Source organism: Mytilus edulis, chromosome 1, assembly GCF_963676685.1.
Source record: "Mytilus edulis chromosome 1, xbMytEdul2.2, whole genome shotgun sequence".
Taxonomy (NCBI): domain Eukaryota; kingdom Metazoa; phylum Mollusca; class Bivalvia; order Mytilida; family Mytilidae; genus Mytilus; species Mytilus edulis.
In genome coordinates, this window is record NC_092344.1 from 88,841,474 (window position 1) to 88,862,671 (window position 21,198).

Genomic DNA, 21,198 nt, shown 5'->3' on the forward strand with positions numbered 1-21,198 from the left:
TCTTCTTTTCCCAATCAGACATGGTGGTGATTGCAGACTTTGATATATCGAATTCACCAGTGGTAAACCGGAGTGGTGGTCTCCGCTCTCTGGCTGAACGACGTATAGGGACCGGTTCATCTTCATCATCTGTATCTGTTTGAGAAGTATCCTCATCAAGTGTATCCTCTTGAACAATTTCATCTTGCGAAGCGCTTCTTTCATCTTCAGAAATCAGGTCCTCATCAACACTAATTGTGTCTTCTGAAGATTGGGCGTCCTTTCCTGTCTCTGTATTCTGTAACTCATCAGCTTGAACTTGGAGTAAATTTTCAATGATGGTTGAATCACTGTCTCCTTGTTCCTCTCTGATGACATATCCCCAGTTTGATTCCTCATCAGATGTTGTATCCTCTGAGAAGTCATTCCTGGTGGTCGGTTCCTTCTGTTTTTGTCTCCTCTTGGCAGGTGTTGGTCTTTTTCGGGTTAACCTTGGATCAGGTGTTAGTGTGTCACTAATAAATCCTATAGGAAGAAGCAAGTTCCTGTGAAGAGTTCTAATTCTTCCTTCACCATTTTCCCTTTTCACCGAAAATACTGGTATGTCGCTATTGGGTTGACTGATGACATGATAGGGGTCATGCTCCCATCTGTCAGTCAATTTGTGTTTTCCTTCTTTGAAGGCGACTATCTTCACCAGCACTCTGTTTGCTGGTTTAATTGTACCACCTCTAACTTTCGTGTTATAAGCCTTCCCTTGTTTGGTCCTTGCATTATCCGCTGCTGCAGTGGCTAGTTCGTGTTCCTGAGTAATCCTGTGTCGCAACTCTTTGATGTATTTTGAGCTTGGTTCCTTCTCATTCTCTCTTAAGCCAAATACCACATCAATTGGCCATCTTGGATTTCTACCAAACATAAGCAGATAAGGTGTCTGTCCAGTGCTGTCATGACGCGTACAGTTATAGGCGTGAACAACATAATCTTTCCAAACAGCTTTCTTGTGTGGTTCCAAGGATCCTAACCTTTCCAGTAGTGTTCTGTTAAACCGTTCACACATTACATTGCCCATTGCATGGTAGCTGGTAGTTCTCGATTTCTTCATGCCAGTGATGTTACACTGTTCTTTAATCACTTTACTCTCGAAGTTGGCTCCTTGGTCAGAATGTATTCTCTCTGGTATCCCGTAGTGGAGAATAAAGTGATTATAGAAGCTTTCGAATCGATCCGACCCCACGTCGATCCGTCCCACGTCGGTCCGGCCCAATTATGACTAATGATTTGGTTAAACAAGACATTATGATAAGTTAAATTTTTACGGTTCCATTGGACTGTAAATATTTATTTAGCTACTCTGTATGAGAAGTAAATAAAATAAAAATCGGCATGACATTCAAAGTCAACATTGAAAATATCTTCACATTTTATAATATGTTGGAGCTGCAGTACAAATAGACACAATAACACTCAGTTTCGTATCGATTCAAAATAGTTCTTTAACTGGTACTTCAATACTTCGCTAACCTGTTGTCATCCATCATCGACACTATTTGCAAATTCCGTTTATTCTGTTCAAATTTGTCACAAATTCCTCCATATAGTGAATATAGATTATTCATATTTCGACTTTGGGCCGGATTGACTTGGGGCCGGATCGGTTTGGAGCCGGAACGACCGGATACCATTATAGAATGCTTCAGCTATAGTCTTGGCTAACTGGTTTCTTGTTGGAATGGCCATAGCAAATCTGGTAAAATGATCTGTTATCACTAACAAGTGTTGATGCCCTCCTCTAGATGGTTCCAGCGTCAAGAAGTCCATGCAGACCAGTTCTAGTGGAGAACTAGTTGTGATGTTCACTAAAGGTGCTCGCTGAGTGGTTGGAGTCTTCCTTCTGATGCATCTACCACACTCTGAAATCCAAGTTACAATATCATTGTACATTCCTGGCCAGTAGAAACGGTCTTTAATCAAAGATACGGTCCTATCTTTACCAGGATGACCCATGTCGTTGTGGATAGCTTGAATTACAGTTGGTACATGTGCTATAGGCAATACTAACTGATATCTTTCTTCTTCATCTATAAATGTTGCTCGATGTAGTACTCCATCGTATTAACTTCAGGTGGTTATACTGCTTGAGTAAAGGGTTTGGTCCAACCTCTTTACGTGATGGATTCTTGTTTTCTCTGATGTATTCAATTATACGGTGTATGTCGGGATCTAAATGTTGAACCTTTTCCCAGTCAATAAGGTTGCCGGTACCTGTTCCTCTTGGGTCGTGGTCATCCAATACTAACTCTGGGTTGAGCGTCAGGTTTTCAATATGGGACCTCGAAACCATGGAATTACAGATGGCTTGAACCCCTTCAATGCTAATAGGTAGACGACTAAGAGTATCTGCATCTGCATTGTTTCGTCCTGGTCTATACTGTATGTCAAAGTTGAATGCTGCAAGTGCTGCCAACCAACGATGTCCTGTTGCATCCAACTTTGTGGTGGTCAAAACATATGTTACTGGATTGTTGTCAGTGATGACTGTGAACTGTTGGCCGTAAAGATAGTCTTTGAACTTGTCACAGATGGCCCACTTGAGTGCAAGGAATTCCCTCTTATGTGGCGGATAGTTCTTCTCTGCCTTGTTCAAACCACGACTGGCATAGCTAATGACACGTTTCAGGCCTTCCTGCTCCTGGTACAGAACTGCTCCAAGTGCTTCCCCAGACGCATCAGTGTGTATCTCGTATGGAAGCTGACTATCAGCAAAACCAAGTACAGGTGCGGAAACAAGATGGTCCTTTAAAGTCTGAAACGCCTTATCCTGATCCTCATTCCATATCCAGTCCTTCTTACTCTTGACTTTTCTCTTGTTCTTATGTAGTGTAGGAATAAGATTTGTCAATGGCCTACTGATCTTGCTGAAGTCCTTTATAAATCTCCTGTAGTATCCTACGAAACCTAAAAATCTACGCATCCTCTGGTGTTGTTGGTTTAGGCCAGTTGACTACTCTGTCCGTCTTGTCTTGACCAATCTCTACTCCATCCTCTTGCTTGGACTCAGCTTCAGGTTGACCTCTCTGATGCGTTGAAATACCAGCTGTAAATTCTCTAAGTGCTCTAGCTTCGAATGTCTTTCCAAAAATGATAATGTCGTCAATAAATATGCAACAGATCTTTAAGTTGTAATCAGCCAAGCAATCCTTCATTAGTCTTTGATATGTTGCTGGAGAGTTCGTCAACCCAAATGGCATCCGGTTAAACTCATAAAAACCTAACGGTCCTACGGAAAAAGCAGTCCGTTCCTTGTGTTCTTCCAGGATTTCTACTTGGTGATAACCGGACTTCATGTCGACAACTGAGAAAAACTTGCTTCCCTGGCAGCAATCCAACAATTTTTCAATGCGTGGAAGAGCATAACTATCCCGTTTTGTCTGATTGTTCAATTTTCTGTAATCCACACACATTCTTAAGGCTCCTGATTTCTTCTTAACGAGGACGACATTTGACGAAAAAGGTGATCGGGTAGGTCTAATAATCCCTATGTCCATAAGTTGATGTAAATGTGACCTGACTTCGTCATACATGGATGCTGGTATTCTCCTATATGTCTGTTTGAATGGTCTCTCTTCATATAAATCTATACGGTGTTTCACTCTATCGGTGTGACCTACATCGTGATCTCCTTTACTGCAGATGTCAGAATATCCGACAATCAACTGCCTACCTACCTGTAACTGTGTAGTGTTAAGGTCACTTTCGGTGATATCAACTTGCTCTAATAAACTTTTATCATCATCGTTTTCTGGTTTGTGTTCTTCCTCAATGGTTACTGGTTAAATCTCACATATAATGGACTTCGGAGGTATGGTGAAAGTCCTTGTGGTTGTATTCGACATTCTAAATGTTATCGTTCCATTCTGTTTGTAATCATACTGGTGTAATGCTGGCTCAATGTCGATGTCTTTGCATTCTGTAGACAACTCGCTTGACTGTAAGATAGATGGTGTTGTACAGTATGGAATTTCTCTATCACAATATCCTGTAACTTCCTTCATGGTATTTGGTTGTATATTAATTCCCTGTTGACATCTTGCAATGGCTAATCGGTTGTTATTATTTGACAATTCTCTTTCTCTCATTGATATGCAGCGAAATGTCAAGTACCATGGAGTTGTCAATGCTGCATTCTGTAAATATCTAGCTCCATGTTGTTCTTGAAGTTCCAAAATAAGGTGATTTAAAATATTGGTTCCTATTAATGCTGGTACATGTTGACTATAACGGGTATCTGGTACTACCAGCAGTTCATGCTTACTACTGATGTTGCTATTCCCTGGTGTTTTAATATCCACTTTTATAAATCCGGCGTATGGTAATTGCGTTCCTCCTGCTGTCTCAATTTCCAAAATAGAGTCCAATTTCTTTAAAGGTGTTGATTCCGAAAGATATTCTTGATAAAATGATTCCGTTATAGTTGATACTGTATGTAACAATGTTGTTTCTAACCATGGGACCATAATTCCTCTTGCTCAAACCTTATACCGGCCCCTCTGTACAGGTTTCCTGCCGTTTAAATTCCTCGAATGGTCCATTCTTGTTCTGCAACCTATCTTTATATGACCTTCCTGTCCACAACGATGACAAACTATCGGGTAGTCGTTCCTTTGTTGTTGTTGTTGTTGTTGTTGAGGATCTTGCTGTACTGGATCATGTCTTTCTTGATTTTTCCAATTGTTGTTCTGTCCTTGCCAATTGTTGTTCGGTCCTTGCCAATTGTTGTTCTGTCCTTGCCAATTGCTGTTCTGTCCTGAAGTATGGTTCCAGCCTCTGCGACCTCCCCTACCAGAACCTCTATACCCACCATTACCTCTGTATGGTGCATGTTCCTGTTGGCGTTGATCTAGTAATTCTGTAAATTGATGAGTCTGTTGTTGTACCATACCTTTTAATTCCTCAACATCCTTTGATTCAGGTGAAGTAGTAGCTGCCTTAGAAGTGTTAGGCTTGGTGGTTTTTTAGGCTGATGTCTAAGAGCAACTCTGAGATGGTTGAAATCTTGTATTGAGTCATACTTATGGCCACTAACATCTTTTAATTCCTGTCTCAGTCCGGTCCATAACATGGCATGAAGCATGGTTTTCATCTCGTGATACGGAATAATACCCTTTTCAATTCCTTTTCCTAAAATATCTTGAAGTCGATTGCTCCAGGTAGTTACATCTTCATCTTCCTTCTGATGGGCACTGTAAAATTCTGACAGAAGTTGTTCTTTGTTGTCTACACTTCCATAAACGCTGTCTAAAATTTCCAATAAGTCGTTGATAGGTTTATCCAAGCCTTGGTACATTATCATACGTGCAGCTGATCCAGATAAAGAGCGACGGATGGCAAAGTCTTTTTGTGTTTTGGTATATGTCGGATCCTTTAATGCTATCTTCACATCATATCTCCATATGTCATATGCAATCTCGCCCTTGTTATCTCCACCAGAAAAGTTCCTAACCTTGGGTGCATATGATGACATGGTTACTGTTGGCTTAGGTGCAACTTTCAATACCGCTCCTGTTTCTGTTTTCAATGCAACAATAGGTGGTGGAGACAAAAGCACATTTTCCAATGGCTTGTATTCTTTCTGGTGCTCAATGTAATCCCTAATCCATTTATCCAAATCCTCTGGAGTATCTCCCTTGGGGTTGAGACCCATAGCTTGTAAAGTGCTATACATAGTATCATACTGTTCTTTTATCTTCTCTGGCTCTGCCATGACGAGTAGTATAAAAAAATATCCGAATAAAAATAATACAGACGAATCAAATCAAAATGTACAACGGATGAAATCAAAATCTGAAATAAAATATATATACACAAATACAAGTACCTTAATCTGTATATCAATGTAGACTAAAGACTAAGAAATACTATCAACTGAATGACCTAGGAGAACCTTTGTATTCAGGCTCCTCTAGAAAGAAAGCAAACATCAGTTCTTATCTTTAATTATGATCCCGGTTCATTGTGTACACGACCACTTGGAGATGCTTATTTTACGTTTTACGAGAAAACAAGATTATCGTTCAAGTAAGCAATCGCAAAGTCTACATATTCAATTGTTCAACAACAAAAAAACGGGAGCCCCGTTGAGACTGAAAGGGATGTCATCGACATGATCGAATTGAGAGAGTCCTGTGGTACAAGCACAAACAGTTTTTCATAACTTTATTTCATTTCATTTTTCTAACTCGACCTGCCAACAACCGCTCTTTAAATCTAAAGTAGTAAAACAAGAAGACTATCATAAGAGGACAAGTATGTCAAACAAAAGGTAAATGAATAGAACTGGGTTATTTTTTTGGTGTCCTTTATAGCTTGCTGTTCGGTGTGAGCCAACGCTCAGTGTCGAAGGCCGTACCTTGACCTATAATGGTTTACTTCTATAAATTGTTACTTAAATGGAGAGTTGTCTCATTGTCACTCATACCACATCTTCCTATATCTATAGACTTTTCTTTTATAAGTCTTCTAAAGTCTACATTGATTCTTCCATCCTTTTAATAACTTCAATTAAAAATATGATCAAGACGCCTTTAACCTTTAAATGGTCTTCGCCTCAATAATTTCTTCTAATGCCAATTTCATCCATTTTCTAATTCAATGGTACTGTCTAGACTTGTGCGTGTTTTCTTTCTGTCAATTTTTATTTTAAGGTATCAGTCCGGCAAGAATCAGAGTTTTACTTAGCAAAGAGTTTGTGTTTCTTATTCAACAGTTTCAAGATGGCTTGCTCAAACTCGGCATGTAATTTTCAATTTTCTTTAGAAATCATCAGAAGTAAAATCCCAAAAATACTGAACTGAAAGGAAAATTCAAAACGGAAAGTCCTTAATCAAATGGAAAAATCAAAAGTTCAAACACATCAAACGAATTGACAACAACTGTCATATTCCTGACTTGGTACCGGCATTTTCTTATGTAGGAAAAGTGTTTTTGTTTGATTGTTTAAGGCATCTAACTGTAATATTGGCATTTATCGTTGCCTCAGAAGGAAAATCAAGTAAAGGGCAAAAAAGCTCGGGAACCACGGGTATTTTATTTTTATTCAATGTCCGTTTAGACCTAAAGGATCAATCGGGGTTTTTTTTGGCGTTTGTTTATAGGAGGGACTATGAACTTTTAACATTCCATCTGAACTCTTATTTAATGGCAATTTACATAAAAGATTTTAAAATGATAGAATTTATTAAATGATGCTAATGTGTACAAGTATTTCAAAACTCATCATATTTTACTTGGTCATTGCTTCTAACATTTGTTCACACATCATTAGCGCTCTTGGAACATGGAAACAACCTGTAAAATATGAAGAATAATGAGATATCATTTTATAATTTTGTGTCAACGTCCTAAAGCCGTAAATACGAAATTTAAACAAAAATAAACAGAATTATAAAAGAAGCCAACAATTGTTGTTTTTAAAACAATTGTTCAGGATATAAAGAGAGGAACTGCTTAAATTAAAAGGCAAAAATCTGTAAACTGATAACCATATAACACCAGATATTGACCTCATACGGATTTGGCTATGTCCGTTTATAGATTTTAAAATTATAAAGAAACTAAGGTTTCAACTCCCTCAAGCAAAGTTGATCTAAGCATTTGGCTATTTTTTATGTCTTATTTTGTCATTGGTAGAGTCAGGAATATGACAGTTGTTAACCATTCGTTTGATGTGTTTGCACTTTTGTATACGGACTTTCCGTTTTGAGGGAGTTCGGTATTTTTGTAATACTACTTTTTAGCTCTTTAACTGTTTCTGTTTTATACATCTTTGAGCGTTCCTGATGAACATGCATCCAGAAAAGCGCCTCGGCAACTTGTAATAACATAGTTTTTGGTGGGGTTCGGGTTGCTTATTCTTTAGTTTTCTATGTTGTGTCATTCATTTGTATCATTGTTTGTCTGTTTGTCTTTTTCATTTTTAGCCATGGCGTTGTCAGTTTATTTTCGATTTATGAGTTTGACAGTCCCTCTGGTATCTTTCGTCCCTCTTTTGTAATATTTTAAGATTTTTTTCCCCCTCTTTTTTTTAAGCACTGGGTCGATACCTGGATCACGCTGGTGGACGTGGACTATCAGGCCCCGAAAGTATCAATAGCTAAGTATATATACTAGTATATATACAACTCGTCTAAACATCAACCCAACAATGTTAGATCTGTAAATTTGCTTTCGCAAATTTTTGGTTCTACCCTCGCCGGGATTCGAACCCATTCTACTGTGATATCGTGATACCAAATCGCCTGCACTGCAGCCGTCCCGCTAGACCACACGACAACCTGGGCTCTCAATAAAAAGAGCTTTCGCTGGCCGTGTGTTACCTTTCCTCGTCAGTTTTAATATAGCGGCGTACTACAGTACATGATATATAAGGCATGAAGATGTTATTGTTACAGATCAGCTAAATTATCTATAGTAAAGGATCCTACAAATTAATGTAATATACAGTCACAGAAAATAATTATATTTATAAGTACGTCTGAGTCAGTGACAACTCTACAACAGATGTGTCCATCGGATCGCCATCAATGATGGTGATACATGGCTGTGTACATAATGTATATACAACTCGTCTAAACATCAACCCAACAATGTTAGATCTGTAAATTTGCTTTCGCACATTATGTACACAGCCATGTAGCACCATCATTGATGGCGATCCGATGAATACATCTGTTGTAGAGTTGTCACTGACTCAGACGTACTAGTATATATATATGTATATAGCCAGTACTTCGATACTGAAAGGATTTTTAACAAACCTTTCTAAAATTGTCCGTGTAAAAAAACTAAGGTTTCGACTCGAAATAAAGGTTGTTCTAAAAAATAGATTTTTTTTTATTTTTATGGTACTTTTTTTGTTCTATATCACTTCAACTGTTTTGATTCTTATACATACTCAGCTTTCAAATATTCGGTTTTAAGCGTTCCTCTGGAACTAGGGGAGGTGAATCCATAAAGGACTTCTAACGCATGACTTTAGTTAACGTGTTGTTTTATTATTTTTACAGCTCTGGGTTGGTTCCTCTGCTGAAGAAATATCAGTCCTCGAGGATATCATCAGCTCAGTGGTCAGTTCTTTGGTACTGACATGTTTTTTTACAAACCTAAGTTAAACCCGTTGAATAATTGCATGCGTCTGAATCGCTTTTCTGTATTCACCTTCAACAGGAACGCTGAAAGCCGAGGATGTATAAGAACCAATGAGCCATATGTAAAAAAAAATACATAGACAAACTACTAGGTCAAGTAATCAAGTATTTCTCCAAATAATATCTATGTATATTTTGAACAAATTTGCAGAGACGAGTTTATCACAAAAGATTTACGACAGTTATGTGATCACTTGTAATAACTAGATCCTGGCCATTGTTATTATTTGCTGAGTAAATTATGAAGAAACTTTCATGTTTGTGCAGGACTTTAAAAAAGATTTGATGTTCTCGACAAGCAAGAAGTAATTCATAGAAGGAATTGAAAACGTGTCACATGGAAAGGAATGACCAGATGAAGGTTGGTGCAATGTATTTAGACGTTGGGATTAGTTATCAAAGGTACCAGGATTATAATTTAATACGCTAGACACGCTTTTCTTTTACATAAGACTCATCAGTGACGCTCAGATTAAAATAGTTATAAAGCCAAACAAGTACAAAGTTGAGGAGCATTTAGGACCCAAAATTCCAAAAAAGTTGTGCCAAATACGGCTAAGGTAATTTATTCCTGGGATAATAAAATCCTTAGTTTCTCGAAAAATTAACATTGAAAGTGCAAGACATGTGGTCCGCATAGTCGGACGGACACATGTAAACCAACATAGCCCTCTCCTGGAGCGAGAGTATCAGGAAATCTTCCCTTCGTAAATTTTACGGACGCCACCACGAGCTGGTTGACACACCCATATGATATCGGATAGGTTCCTTACGTCGTAACTACAACCCCTTCTCTTTCATGAATGTGACCAACCGAATTATATTATTTACCGGATTTATTGAAACATACCCAACACGACGGGTGCCAATTGTGGAGCAGGATCTGCTTACCCTTCCGGAGCACCTGCTATCACCCCCCCCGTTTTTGGTTGGGTTCATGTTGCTTATTCTTTAGTTTTTGATGTTGTGTCATGTATAAATAAAGGCAACAGTAGTATACCGCTGTTCAAAATTCATGTGTCTGTTTGTCTTTTTCATTTTTAGCCATGTCGTTGTCAGTTTATTTCCAATATATGAGTTTGACTGTCCGTCTTGTATCTTTTGTCCCTCTTCTGTTGAAACTAATTGTCATATTTGCGAACAGTTCTAATAGAACAGTGTACTATAATTTACCTTTCCACACACCACCTTTAGATCTAATTTTGACTTTTCCTTCTCTGTCTAAATAACCATACCATTCTCCTTGTTCTTTGTCGACAAACTAAAACAAAGAATTGATTTTATTGAGAAAGCTATGAGGAGGTTAAAAATTCTGTGTATGATTTATAAATATTTTATAAAATGTCACCAGTGTCTGAGCAGAAAGTTGATGAATCTAGGCTACGCCAAAGAATCTCTTTTTCTTTAGAACAAAGTTCTTTAGAAGATACCAAGACCTTAAAATAATCTGTTTCAATTTTCACAGATAACATAATGGTCTTGAAGTATATATTCTTTGTACTGGCGTTGTTTATCATCTTATTTACGTGTTTAAAGTGTGTTTTTATTTGTCTTTGTAAATTATTTACATTTTACCTTTACTGTTTAGTCCATTTTTTGGTAATATCCTTTAGGTGTGGCTTTTATACATCACGTCGTTGTGGGATTATGCTATGATCATATTTTGTATTCTTGTCTCTCATTTTTGCTTATGTTCTTTGTCAATATGCCATTTTCTTTGCTGACATAATGATTGGTCTTTTAATTAAAAGTGATTAAATAATCAGTTTACTACAATGTTGACTGCTTTACCCCTATTTTGACATCTTTACCTATTATGTCTGTTTGTTTTGTTCCCATATTTTTTGGCAATATAATGAAATTTAATGAGACTGTCATACAAGGGAGAGGTTTATCTAGCTATGAAACCAAATGTTAATCGACATTTTCCACAGGAGATGCCTGTACCAGGTCAGGGATATGACAGCTGTTTTCCATTCATTCCATTTGTTTGAGCTCTGGATTATGATGAGGGATTTTCCGTTTTGAATTATCCTTGGAGTTTGGTATTTTTGTTATTTTACTATTTGTGAAACAACAACAAATTCAACTAAAAATATATTGTCGTTATCTAATTCATTTATGAAGTTATCATTATTATAGTTTACTAGTAATTTCCACATGGAAAATTTGTTATTTGTTTCTGGATGCTACAGAAATATCAAAATTTCACATTTCACATTCATTGTACGAACTAATTACCCTATGAATAATAAGTCAACCGTTTACACGTGAAAACGTTATTGTTACAACGGTTCGGAAGTAGTGATGCTTATAATGTATCTAGCCAACCTAATTGATGGTTAACACACTCATTTTGCTTTATGACAACTATTCTGGATGATTAAATAAATCAAGCTTTTTGAGATTTCCCGAGGTTTGCAACTCATTAATCACACTGGAATCTTTCCATATGCTTTGAATAGTCTTATTCCTACTAATCATACAAACACGAATTGGGATGTAATTTGTAAAAAATATGGACGCGACTGTCCAACTATTTTGTACCATAGTTTATCCAGAAAAGAGCTGTGACAGTCATTGTAAAATTACCGACAGTTATTAAATACACCGACAGTTATCAACATTCACTTACAGTCTTTAACAGTTCAAGAACATCTGATGGGTAAAGGCAGTTGTTTTATCCCGAAATTATGAACAAAATAAAACAAATACCATAATTGGAAATAAAAATATAAAAAACTTGAAAAAAGAACACCAAAGAAACAGTTAATGAGAAAAGAAATGCGAAGTATACCAAAGGGACAATCAAACTCATAACGGTGCAATACGATATCTCAGCATTTGAAGTACACCAACAGATAATAAGGTTAGGATGACACGATGTTCTTATCATCAGGTTGATACTTTGACCTTACTTTCAGTAACTGCTAGCATTCATTAATACGGTTTCAATTCCTATTACATGTATATGGTGTTTTTTTATTATTTTATCGTTAAAACTTTTTGCTGTATATTAGTTTTATTGGATGTTCTTTTACCAGCGTTATGTTAATCTACTGATCGAAATTAAAAGAAGGAGTATTGATATGTCACATTTTCATGTGTCTGTAACAAGTCAAAAACATCGTCAATTGTAGTCTTATGTCATATCTTATTGTGTCTCGTTTTTTTAGTATTGGCTGCAAGATAAGTGATTGTTTTTGTTTATTAGTAAATATACACAGCTTTTATAACTCTGGACTATTGAGAACTTGGCATATTTGTATGGATACCAGTCTTGGTTGTGCACTCTATAGATGTCTTTTTGTTAATTTTGTCATTGAGTTGCTCTCTCATTGACGTATACCACTCATCTCTCTATGCTCTACTAATATATTTCCCATTTTGCTCAATGCTCAATTCTGAAAAAAAATAAGTATGTCTATATATAACATCTCATTTTCAACATTTTAATATTGTCTATGTGTGACATACTTACATGAGAATAGCTATAATCAAATATTCGAGCAAAAATGTCTAAATATTTGACATCTTTAGTATGTTTATATGCCATTAGAAATGAAATCATTGCTTCATTATGTGGCCACCATAACTTTAAATCCCATTCCAACTGTGCCGGTGACCATCCATCGACATCTAGAAAATAATATAGTCCACCATACTGGTTGTCCCAGCCATAGGTATAGGGGTTGATCATAAAAGTCTGTATTGCTGTCTCTGCTAGTTCTGTTTTATTTTTTCTACTAGCTAGATCAAGTAGGAACCAGCCTGCTTCAATGGCGTGACCTGAAATATCCGAGATGGGTGGATCTTTATTTGTTGTATGATTGCCAATAAGACAACTACCTAACAAAATTAAAATGAAGCAGATTAAAACAAATAAACAGGTTAAAGTTCGGCATTCAACAGTAAGCGAACCTTTACTGTATACTAAATAAAGGCAACAGTAGTATACCGCTGTTCGAAACTCATAAATCGATTGAGAAAAAAAATCCGGGTTACAAACTAAAGCTCCGACATGACAAAATGGAAAATAATTTAAATGAAAAAATACAGACATCAACCAACAACAACCAACAAATTACAAGCCTCTGACTTGGGACTAGCACTGGTAGTAGCACATATAGAATTAGATGAGTTAAACGTATTAAAATTAGCACTGAACCCTCATACCAACCAGGGTAACTGTTGTAAAAGCACAGTATAAGAACAAACTGTGAAAAAAAACCAGATGAAAATGGCTTAACTAAACAGAAAAGCACAATTTTAAAAGCCGATAACTTATTTACATACCAGGGGTCATAAGTCTGCCACCACTTCCCTTGAGTTCACTGCCGTCCAAACCAACATTCTCCAGTACAGCAGTTCCATCTCGCTTGAAATATGACGAAGCATTAAGTTTTGAGTGTTCACAGTATATTTATGCAAAATATGAATAAAGAAAAGTTTTATTATTAATATAAACCATTACATGTTTTTTTTTTATATTGCAATTCTATAACGTACGTTCTTGCGGGGAACGTTTCAAACTATGAAGACTTTCGTTTGCAAAGGCTATTATTTAGTCACAAGTTTTCCTTGGAGCTCGAGGTATTTTTGTTATTTTACTTTTTTTTTTACATTTACGAAAGTGACTTATATATCAAAGTCCCCGTATAAAATCTTAAGAATTAACCAATTTTAAACAAAAATATATAAATTTTGATAAACATGATTTCATTCTCCCTGCTATACAGTCAGACATGTGCATATATTTATATGTAGAATCAAGAAGATTAACTTTTCGTCTATTTCAGGAATCATTTTGGATTGCGTTCTTATAATAAACATGTTATCACTTACTTACATCGTTCTAAGTAACCGTCATTTGACCCTTCCATTATCCATACCTTAACATGTTTGAACACCTCTGCAACAGCCCAATCGGTTGCTTTACTGTACTTGTTTGACAGAGAGTTGTCCATGGTTTCTATCTGACTGATTATGCCCATCATCATCATGGGTACAGCAAGAGAACTATGTGGTGGAGCTCCCTCTAGGGATTGTCTTCCTATTTCCGTGTCGTCTTCCATCACCCAATGTACAATTTTGTCCATCATCATTAAGGCTTCTTTCTAAATGGTATTACAGGGAATATGAAATTAACTATGCTGTTTTAAAGTGTTAAACTATAGACAGAGCGTAAATTATTTTTGGGAATGAATAATAATTCAGAACCTGAATCAAAAATAAAACTCAGCATAATACCAAACGTAAGTTTACCTTATAACTTTGTTTCCCAGTAACTATTCCTAGCTCAGACATGGCCATTAAGTAAAAGCATTCCGAGAATATCGTTCGTTGTATTTTTACAGGTTTCCCTTCTTTAGTCAACGCAAAGTAACATCTGTATGTTTCAGGGTTTCTAGCAAACTTTTGTAGAAATTCTGCGCCTTTAAAAACAAGAAAAAAATGTCAAAATCATGAATCATTCTGTAACAAGATGGAAACATGAATTACATTTTCTGGGGAACAAAAATGGACATAAATCTGTTTTTCTTGTAATGTCGTCTACCATATATGGTTATAATTGATATATTAAAGTATAGTACTTTCAAAGTGTAAACGAACCTTTTATAGCTGCCTCAAGAATTTCTGGTTTTTGAAAACGTTTCATCTCTTTGTATAATCTGGCGTACATCCAGACCTAATCAAGCGTAAAACAAAAATTGACAGTATAAAGGCTTATTAATGAAATATCGCATATATCTGTGCAAAAAATGTTTAAAGGAAAGCAAGGGGTAACTAGCAGCAAATATAAACTCAGAAGAACAAACTTCATCATGACCCAATAATATATAAGAAAAACAATTGTCAACAAATCACTTTCCAAAGTTGAGCAGCATTCTTGTCAGTAGTTAACCTCTATCAGGGAAATATTGTCAAATGTCTGAAACATCGTATCAATTAGAGTCTTAAACATATACTTTATATGCAAGTGTTCATGATATATAAATTTTGAATTGCGACATGACTTAACAATGGAATAGTTTCACGCTTTCCATCGGTTTTTTTTCCGTTCTTAAAGGGAAGGAGTAGGTATAGATATTTCGCCCCTGTAAAAACGCATTATTATCATCCTTTAATGATCTTGTGATTTGATTTTAGGTACTTTCTATTGTCTAATAGAACTAAATTTAACAGGTATAATAAGCAAATCAAAATTTTTGCATCAAAAACCGTCTTGTAATATTGGCCATTGTTAATCATTGTAAACCATGTGGTCACTGTTAGAATTTATTTTCGTCAATATTTTCAGTATCTAATCTCATTGTAATACACAAATTCAAAGCTTTATGTTGATACCAACCTGTCGTGCTTGAAGCCATACGTGTTTCGTCTCATCATATATTTTCCCATCTTTGTCAATACAATTAAAAAATCCACTGTTGAAGAAAATATTAGACATAATTTAGGGATTATAAAACTACAAAAACAATTTTTCTTTGTTGCTATAATTTCCATGTATTTTAAAAATAAAAGTCTATTAGTAAAATCCTTCATTTTTGTCATTTTAGAATTTTAGTCATTCATTTATGTCCTCCTTCTGAATCCTGAAAAAGAGACATTAATGTAAATGGACATTAGGGTACGACTATCGAACATAAAAAAGGCGAGGGGGTATTTTTTTCCTTTAAAAATATTCTGATCCCCAATTTGATGATAAACAAATATTATGGTCAAGGAGATGAAAAAAAAAAAATTCTGAATAAAAAAAAAATCTTTAATGATTTTGAAATTTGTTATTAAAAGACGAGTTTTCTTTGCCGAATGGATTCGTTCCAGCTGATTTTTGTATATGGGAAAACATGGTTTGTACATTAGATAAGATTGTGATTTAACAAGCTTTCAGTATCTACGAGTACTCTTAGGTCGTTATATTCTTTCATTGCATTAGTATATACCAGGTCGTTGGTTTTAACGTTTGAACTGTTTTAACTCCCAGGACTTTTAAGCTACCTTACGGTTTTGATTTGCATATTGCTGAAGGCTGTACGGTGATCTATAGTTGTTTTAACATCTGTATCTTTTGGTATTTGGATGATAGTTGTCTCATTGATGAGGATATAGTTACCACTGCGCCATATTTTTATAACGTGTAAGGCAATAAAAAAAAATCTAAATGCATCGTATGATTTCAATTTCTGGATATTTATCTAGAATACACATACATGTACTATAGTAAAATCAATTTATAAAAAGCTTACCCATTTACAGTGTCATGTGAATGTTTGACCCAGAAGTTCACTGTTCTATCTAAGTCAGATCTGACTGTTTCTAAAAACTCTTGTAGTCTTTTTTCTGACATAACTTGACCTAGAAACCAAAATATAATAAAAAGTTTAACCTTGAAGAAAGGCCGAATTAGATAGATAGTGCACTTAGCTGCACAATAACAAACACAATTCTATATTAATATTCTTGTAAATAAAATCATCATAGGTTAAATTTTGCATTTACGCAAGACTCTCGTTTCGTCTTCAAAAGACTCATCACAAAAGACTCATCAGTGACGCTCGAATCCAAAAGAGTTTATAAGGCCAAATAAAGTACGAAGTTGAAGAGCACTGAGGACTAAAATTCCTAAAAATTTTGACAATAACAGCTGAGGTAATCTATTCCTGAGGTAAAAAAAGCCTGAGTATTCCAAAAATTTAAAAGTTTTGTAAACAGTTAATTTATAAATATGACCATATCAAAGATAATTCATGTCAGCACTTCTTACTAGGCAGTAAAGTTAACATTGCCATAAAACGCGAGGTTTGACTAGCCACGAAACAAGGTTCAACCCAGCATGTTTTCTGAAAATATCCTGTACCTAATCAGGAATACGGCAGTTGTTATATAATATTTCGTTTCTATGTATGTTGCATTGTAGTTTGTTTTTGTTATACTTCAGGGTTTCTGTTGTTTCGTTGTTTTCCTCTTATAGTTGGCGTCTGGCGTAATAAATTATAATCCTGGTACCTTTGATAACAATTATCACCACTGGGTCGATGCCACTGCTGTTGGACGTTTCGTCCCCGAGGGTATCACCAGCCCAGTAGTCAGCGCTTCGCAGTTGACATGAATATCACTTATATGGTCATTTTTATAAATTTTCGGTTACAAAAGTTTTAATTTTTCGAAAAACTATGAATTTTCTTATCCCAGGAATAGATTTCCTTAGCCGCATTTTGCACAGCTTTCTGGAATTTTTGGTCCTCAATGTTCTTCAATTTTGTACTTGTTTGACTTTATAACTACAGTCGACTCTCGTTGTCTCGAAGTCAGCCGGACCAGAGAAATATTTCAAGATACACGTAGTTCGACTCAAACGAAAACCGGAAGTTTGACAGAACAAGGGACACAACTCTTGCTTAGCTTGGTAAAGCTAAAATAAATCCGGATGAATATGGGAAGGGGATCGATATTCTGGTATCAGATCGATGTATTTGTATGTCATGGTCTTTAATTATTATAATAACATTATTTTTACTTATTCAATTGTTTCAGTTACAATTTTTTCCTATGGCTTTTATCCGAGAGAGTAATTTCCAATCGATAGTCTCGTTAATCAGGTCGTTTATAGTTGACAAAATTGTTTATTCTAGGATACAAGAGATTTTAGAAAGTTTATATTCCTCTTCATTTTGTTTCATCTCACTCTTTCTTTTCAAAAGAAAATACAACAAGATTAAAGACGCCGATTGAGTAGTTTTTAGGTGATCATCAACTGAAGTCATAATCCTTACTTTATACACACCCAAGCTCATTAGTGTAAATCACAATTAATTGTTTTGTAAACATTTTAAATACTTGTTCATGAACATTAACAATGTATCACTAATTATTTATAAAAATTCTATAAAAGACAATCTTAGGTAAACACTCGTGGAAATAGCATGTCATAAATCAATACAGTGGTCAGTGACTGGAAATTTATTTACACGTGTATTGTCAGATTAACTCTTCAATCCATTTAAATGCCGGAGGTTATGTTTTGACATATGTGTATTAGTTCGAGATAAATATTGAATTTTGAATGCTTTTGTTAACCTTGGGATCGTAAATTTACTTCGACTCAACCGAAATTTCGACTCATCCAATTTCGACTCATCAGGAGTCGAATTACGTACATTTATATGGAACAAAACTCGGGACCACGTGAAAACTTTCGACTCATCCGAAATTTTGAGTCAACCGAGTTCGAAACAACGAGAGTTAACTGTATTTTGATCTGAGCGTCACTGGTGAGTCTTATGTAGACGAAACGCGCAACTGGCGTAATAAATTATAATCCTGGTTTCTATGATAACTATTTCCCTCGGTTTTAGTATGTATCCCGGATTTGTTGTCTTTCAATCGATTTATGACTTTTGAACTGCGTTATACTACTGTTGCCTTTATCTAATTTCTATAAATGACCAAACGATCGACGCCATAGTTTTAAAGTTGAAAAGTAAAATGTTAACAAATTTCCCATAATTTGTTTCATGTTAAGCTACAAATCTATTACTTTTTCTTCCATTGTGTTGGTTAGTTGTTGAAATTCTCAAGGCATTTAAGGTTTGAACACCCATTATAATCTGTTATGTAGAAGGTTTGTTTATTTTTGATGTCTCATTTAAAGCATTATTTATAAAGGCGTTTTAATTACATAATATTGATTGTAAACTTTAAATAATAAAAAGAAATAGAAAATATATAACGGATGTATAATTACTTGGGAAGCTTTAGTATCAAAAGGGACATTAAAAGAATAGCTTTACTCCTCTAGGATCAACCGTGCTTGGTGGTGTTGAAATTTAAGTTTCTAAATAATAAAGATTGATGAACGGATAATTAAAATAAATGTTTGTTATAAATCATCCGAGCACTGAATATTGAGCAAGGATACTCCTGGAGACTTACATTCTCCAAAACCAACGGTCTAATCTATATAAAAACGAGAAACACGTATAAACTACATAAACAAAGGACAACCACTGTACATCAGATTCCTGTTGTACAGTGTTGTATGTTATATATCAAAACTCGGCGAATGATATATTTAGTTATCAGCAGTGGTATCTACACAGTGCTCTTAGATACATATAACACAATAAATTCGGTGCTTCTTTTGAGAGAATGAATGCTACTTTAAATATATCTTTGCGTTATAGTATTTCAAGGAAGTATTCTTTTTACGAAAAATAAATATAATATAGTACCTACGTTTATATCTATTTAATCGTCCAACCTTCAACTTTATCTTAACCTCTTATCTTATCTTCATTCGACGACATATTTATATTAGCATTATGATATAGGAAAGCGTTAAAATGGCCAGTTTTGAAAAAGAATAACAATTCAAAATTCAAACACTTGATTTAATACTTGATATTCCATTTTCTAGTTCGTGAACAAAACAATGCCATTGTTGATAAACACAATTTTAATAACTTTACAATAAACGCTCTATATGTTATTAAACTAGAATAAAAACAATCTTATCTGCAATGTTTATTTTCCTTCTTGGTCAAGAAATTAGAAATTTCAATTTAGTTATAAATCCGACATGCCCAAATGGCACTTCTTTTTAAAAGCATCCTTCGTAAAAATTTAGCAGAATTTGTACAAAGGAAAGACAACAGATACTAAAGAGACATGCAAACTCATAATTGGAAATTAAACTGACAACGCAATGCAAAAATACGAAAAAGACAAACAACAGTATACAACCACAACATAGAAAACTTAAGACTGAGCAAATCGAACCTATTAAAAACCGGGGATAATCTCAAGTCCTTCTCAACATGAAGCACCTGTGGTATTACTCATGAAAAAAACAAACCCAGGTGATGTCCCAGTATGGGAAAAGAAGGACGGGATTGTGTTTACAACGATAGGAACATATATATCGTCAACTGTGAAACAAATATTCCATAACAGTCGAACAGCTCGTTATGGTGTCCGTAAAATTTTCAAATGAAATAACTTTGGACTCTCCGGTTTAATAGCTTCCATGTGAAATAATGCTAGGAAACACAAGCCATTAAATATCGTATTAACTGGAAAACACAGTGGCTGCCATAATGTAACAACATAGAAATAGAAAGTTTACAGTTGGGAAGCTGAATCCTTCTCTTAATTGTAAAATTTATTTCTCATCCGACATTGTCAATTTTAGACGTAATTCAAGATATGAGGCAGACTTAACTTATCTGATGTCTCTTTTATTTCAAGGATGATGAGATACATCCGATCAACGTAGTCACCAAACTTCGAATTTTTCAACTTTCTTCTTTATATGCATGACAAATTAAAAAACATCTGCAGGGGTCGGTGGTTCAACTTGTCGTTAGTGCTAACGCGTCGTTAAAATTTCTTAATCATTCGATTAAATTTATAAACAAAAAAGGACCAACATAGATATATTTGTGATAGGCACAAATCACTCTGTTTAAAAAAAACTCAAAACAGGAACATTTCTTGAAACCTGAAAAATCTAGACGGTAATTTGTATTTATTCACAACATATATGTTATGTTTGGTGGGCATATTTTTATATAAACAGTCAGTATTCCTATAAAAACGAATTCCGCTTCTCTTCTTGACGATATGTGATTTTTTCAAAATAGGCAGATTACATAAAGAGGGGATAAGGAGTACTTCCTTTATTTACGACTAGAAATAGAGTGTGGGGTTTTGATAAATAATTCCGAACTAAATAAAGACAACAGTAGTACACCGCTGTTTAAAAGTCATAAATCGATTGAGAGAAAACAAATCCGGATTACAAACTACAACAACGTATTCAATTTTTCAATTATAAAATTTCAATTCGCACTTAAGGAGATGTTCTTGCACATAAAATATTACAGAGGTTATGTAACTTTCTCGTCATAATTTCATTGACAGAGATCCCTCACAAGGCAACACTATGAATGTAAAAGTTGAAGTCACCTAGTCGATAGTTTTACAACACCAAATCTTCTTTGGCCGTTTTATT

General features: G+C 35.1%; 2 protein-coding genes across 6 annotated transcripts; both read right to left on the reverse strand.

The window, feature by feature from the left end:
- Positions 1-4,921: 4,921 nt before the first annotated feature.
- Positions 4,922-5,740, reverse strand: LOC139489499 (paraneoplastic antigen Ma2-like). Its single transcript, XM_071276007.1, has one exon. It carries the CDS (start codon positions 5,738-5,740, stop codon positions 4,922-4,924), a length of 819 nt encoding a protein of 272 aa, XP_071132108.1.
- A 1,412-nt stretch (positions 5,741-7,152) lies between these two features.
- Positions 7,153-19,467, reverse strand: LOC139515573 (N-acylglucosamine 2-epimerase-like). Of its 5 annotated transcripts, none has more exons than XM_071305172.1 (10): positions 17,044-17,573; positions 16,433-16,541; positions 15,535-15,610; positions 14,796-14,871; positions 14,448-14,617; positions 14,075-14,299; positions 13,479-13,560; positions 12,664-12,971; positions 10,356-10,443; positions 7,153-7,323 (listed from the first exon to the last, which is right to left on the reverse strand). In XM_071305172.1, the coding sequence occupies exons 2-10, from the start codon at positions 16,531-16,533 to the stop codon at positions 7,259-7,261; spliced, it is 1,191 nt and encodes a 396-aa protein (XP_071161273.1). In that variant the 5' UTR covers positions 16,534-16,541; positions 17,044-17,573; the 3' UTR covers positions 7,153-7,258. The 5 variants fall into 5 exon arrangements, with proteins under 5 accessions (XP_071161273.1, XP_071161263.1, XP_071161290.1 ...); XM_071305162.1 differs by lacking the exon at positions 17,044-17,573 and adding an exon at positions 19,422-19,467 and having other exon boundaries at positions 7,158-7,323; XM_071305189.1 differs by having other exon boundaries at positions 7,158-7,323; positions 17,472-17,597.
- Between the last annotated feature and the right edge of the window lie 1,731 nt (positions 19,468-21,198).

Excerpts from the sequence above, each read along its gene's own strand:
- LOC139515573 (XM_071305172.1), bottom strand. The coding sequence starts at position 16,533 with ATGTCAGAAAAAAGACTACAAGAGTTTTTAGAAACAGTCAGATCTGAC. Across the intron at positions 14,618-14,795 it reads TCTTGAGGCAGCTATAAAAG|GCGCAGAATTTCTACAAAAG; the intron begins GTTCGTTTACAC and ends TTGTTTTTAAAG. Across the intron at positions 13,561-14,074 it reads AGGTGTTCAAACATGTTAAG|CGAGATGGAACTGCTGTACT; the intron begins GTATGGATAATG and ends TCATATTTCAAG.
- LOC139489499 (XM_071276007.1), bottom strand. The coding sequence starts at position 5,740 with ATGGCAGAGCCAGAGAAGATAAAAGAACAGTATGATACTATGTATAGC.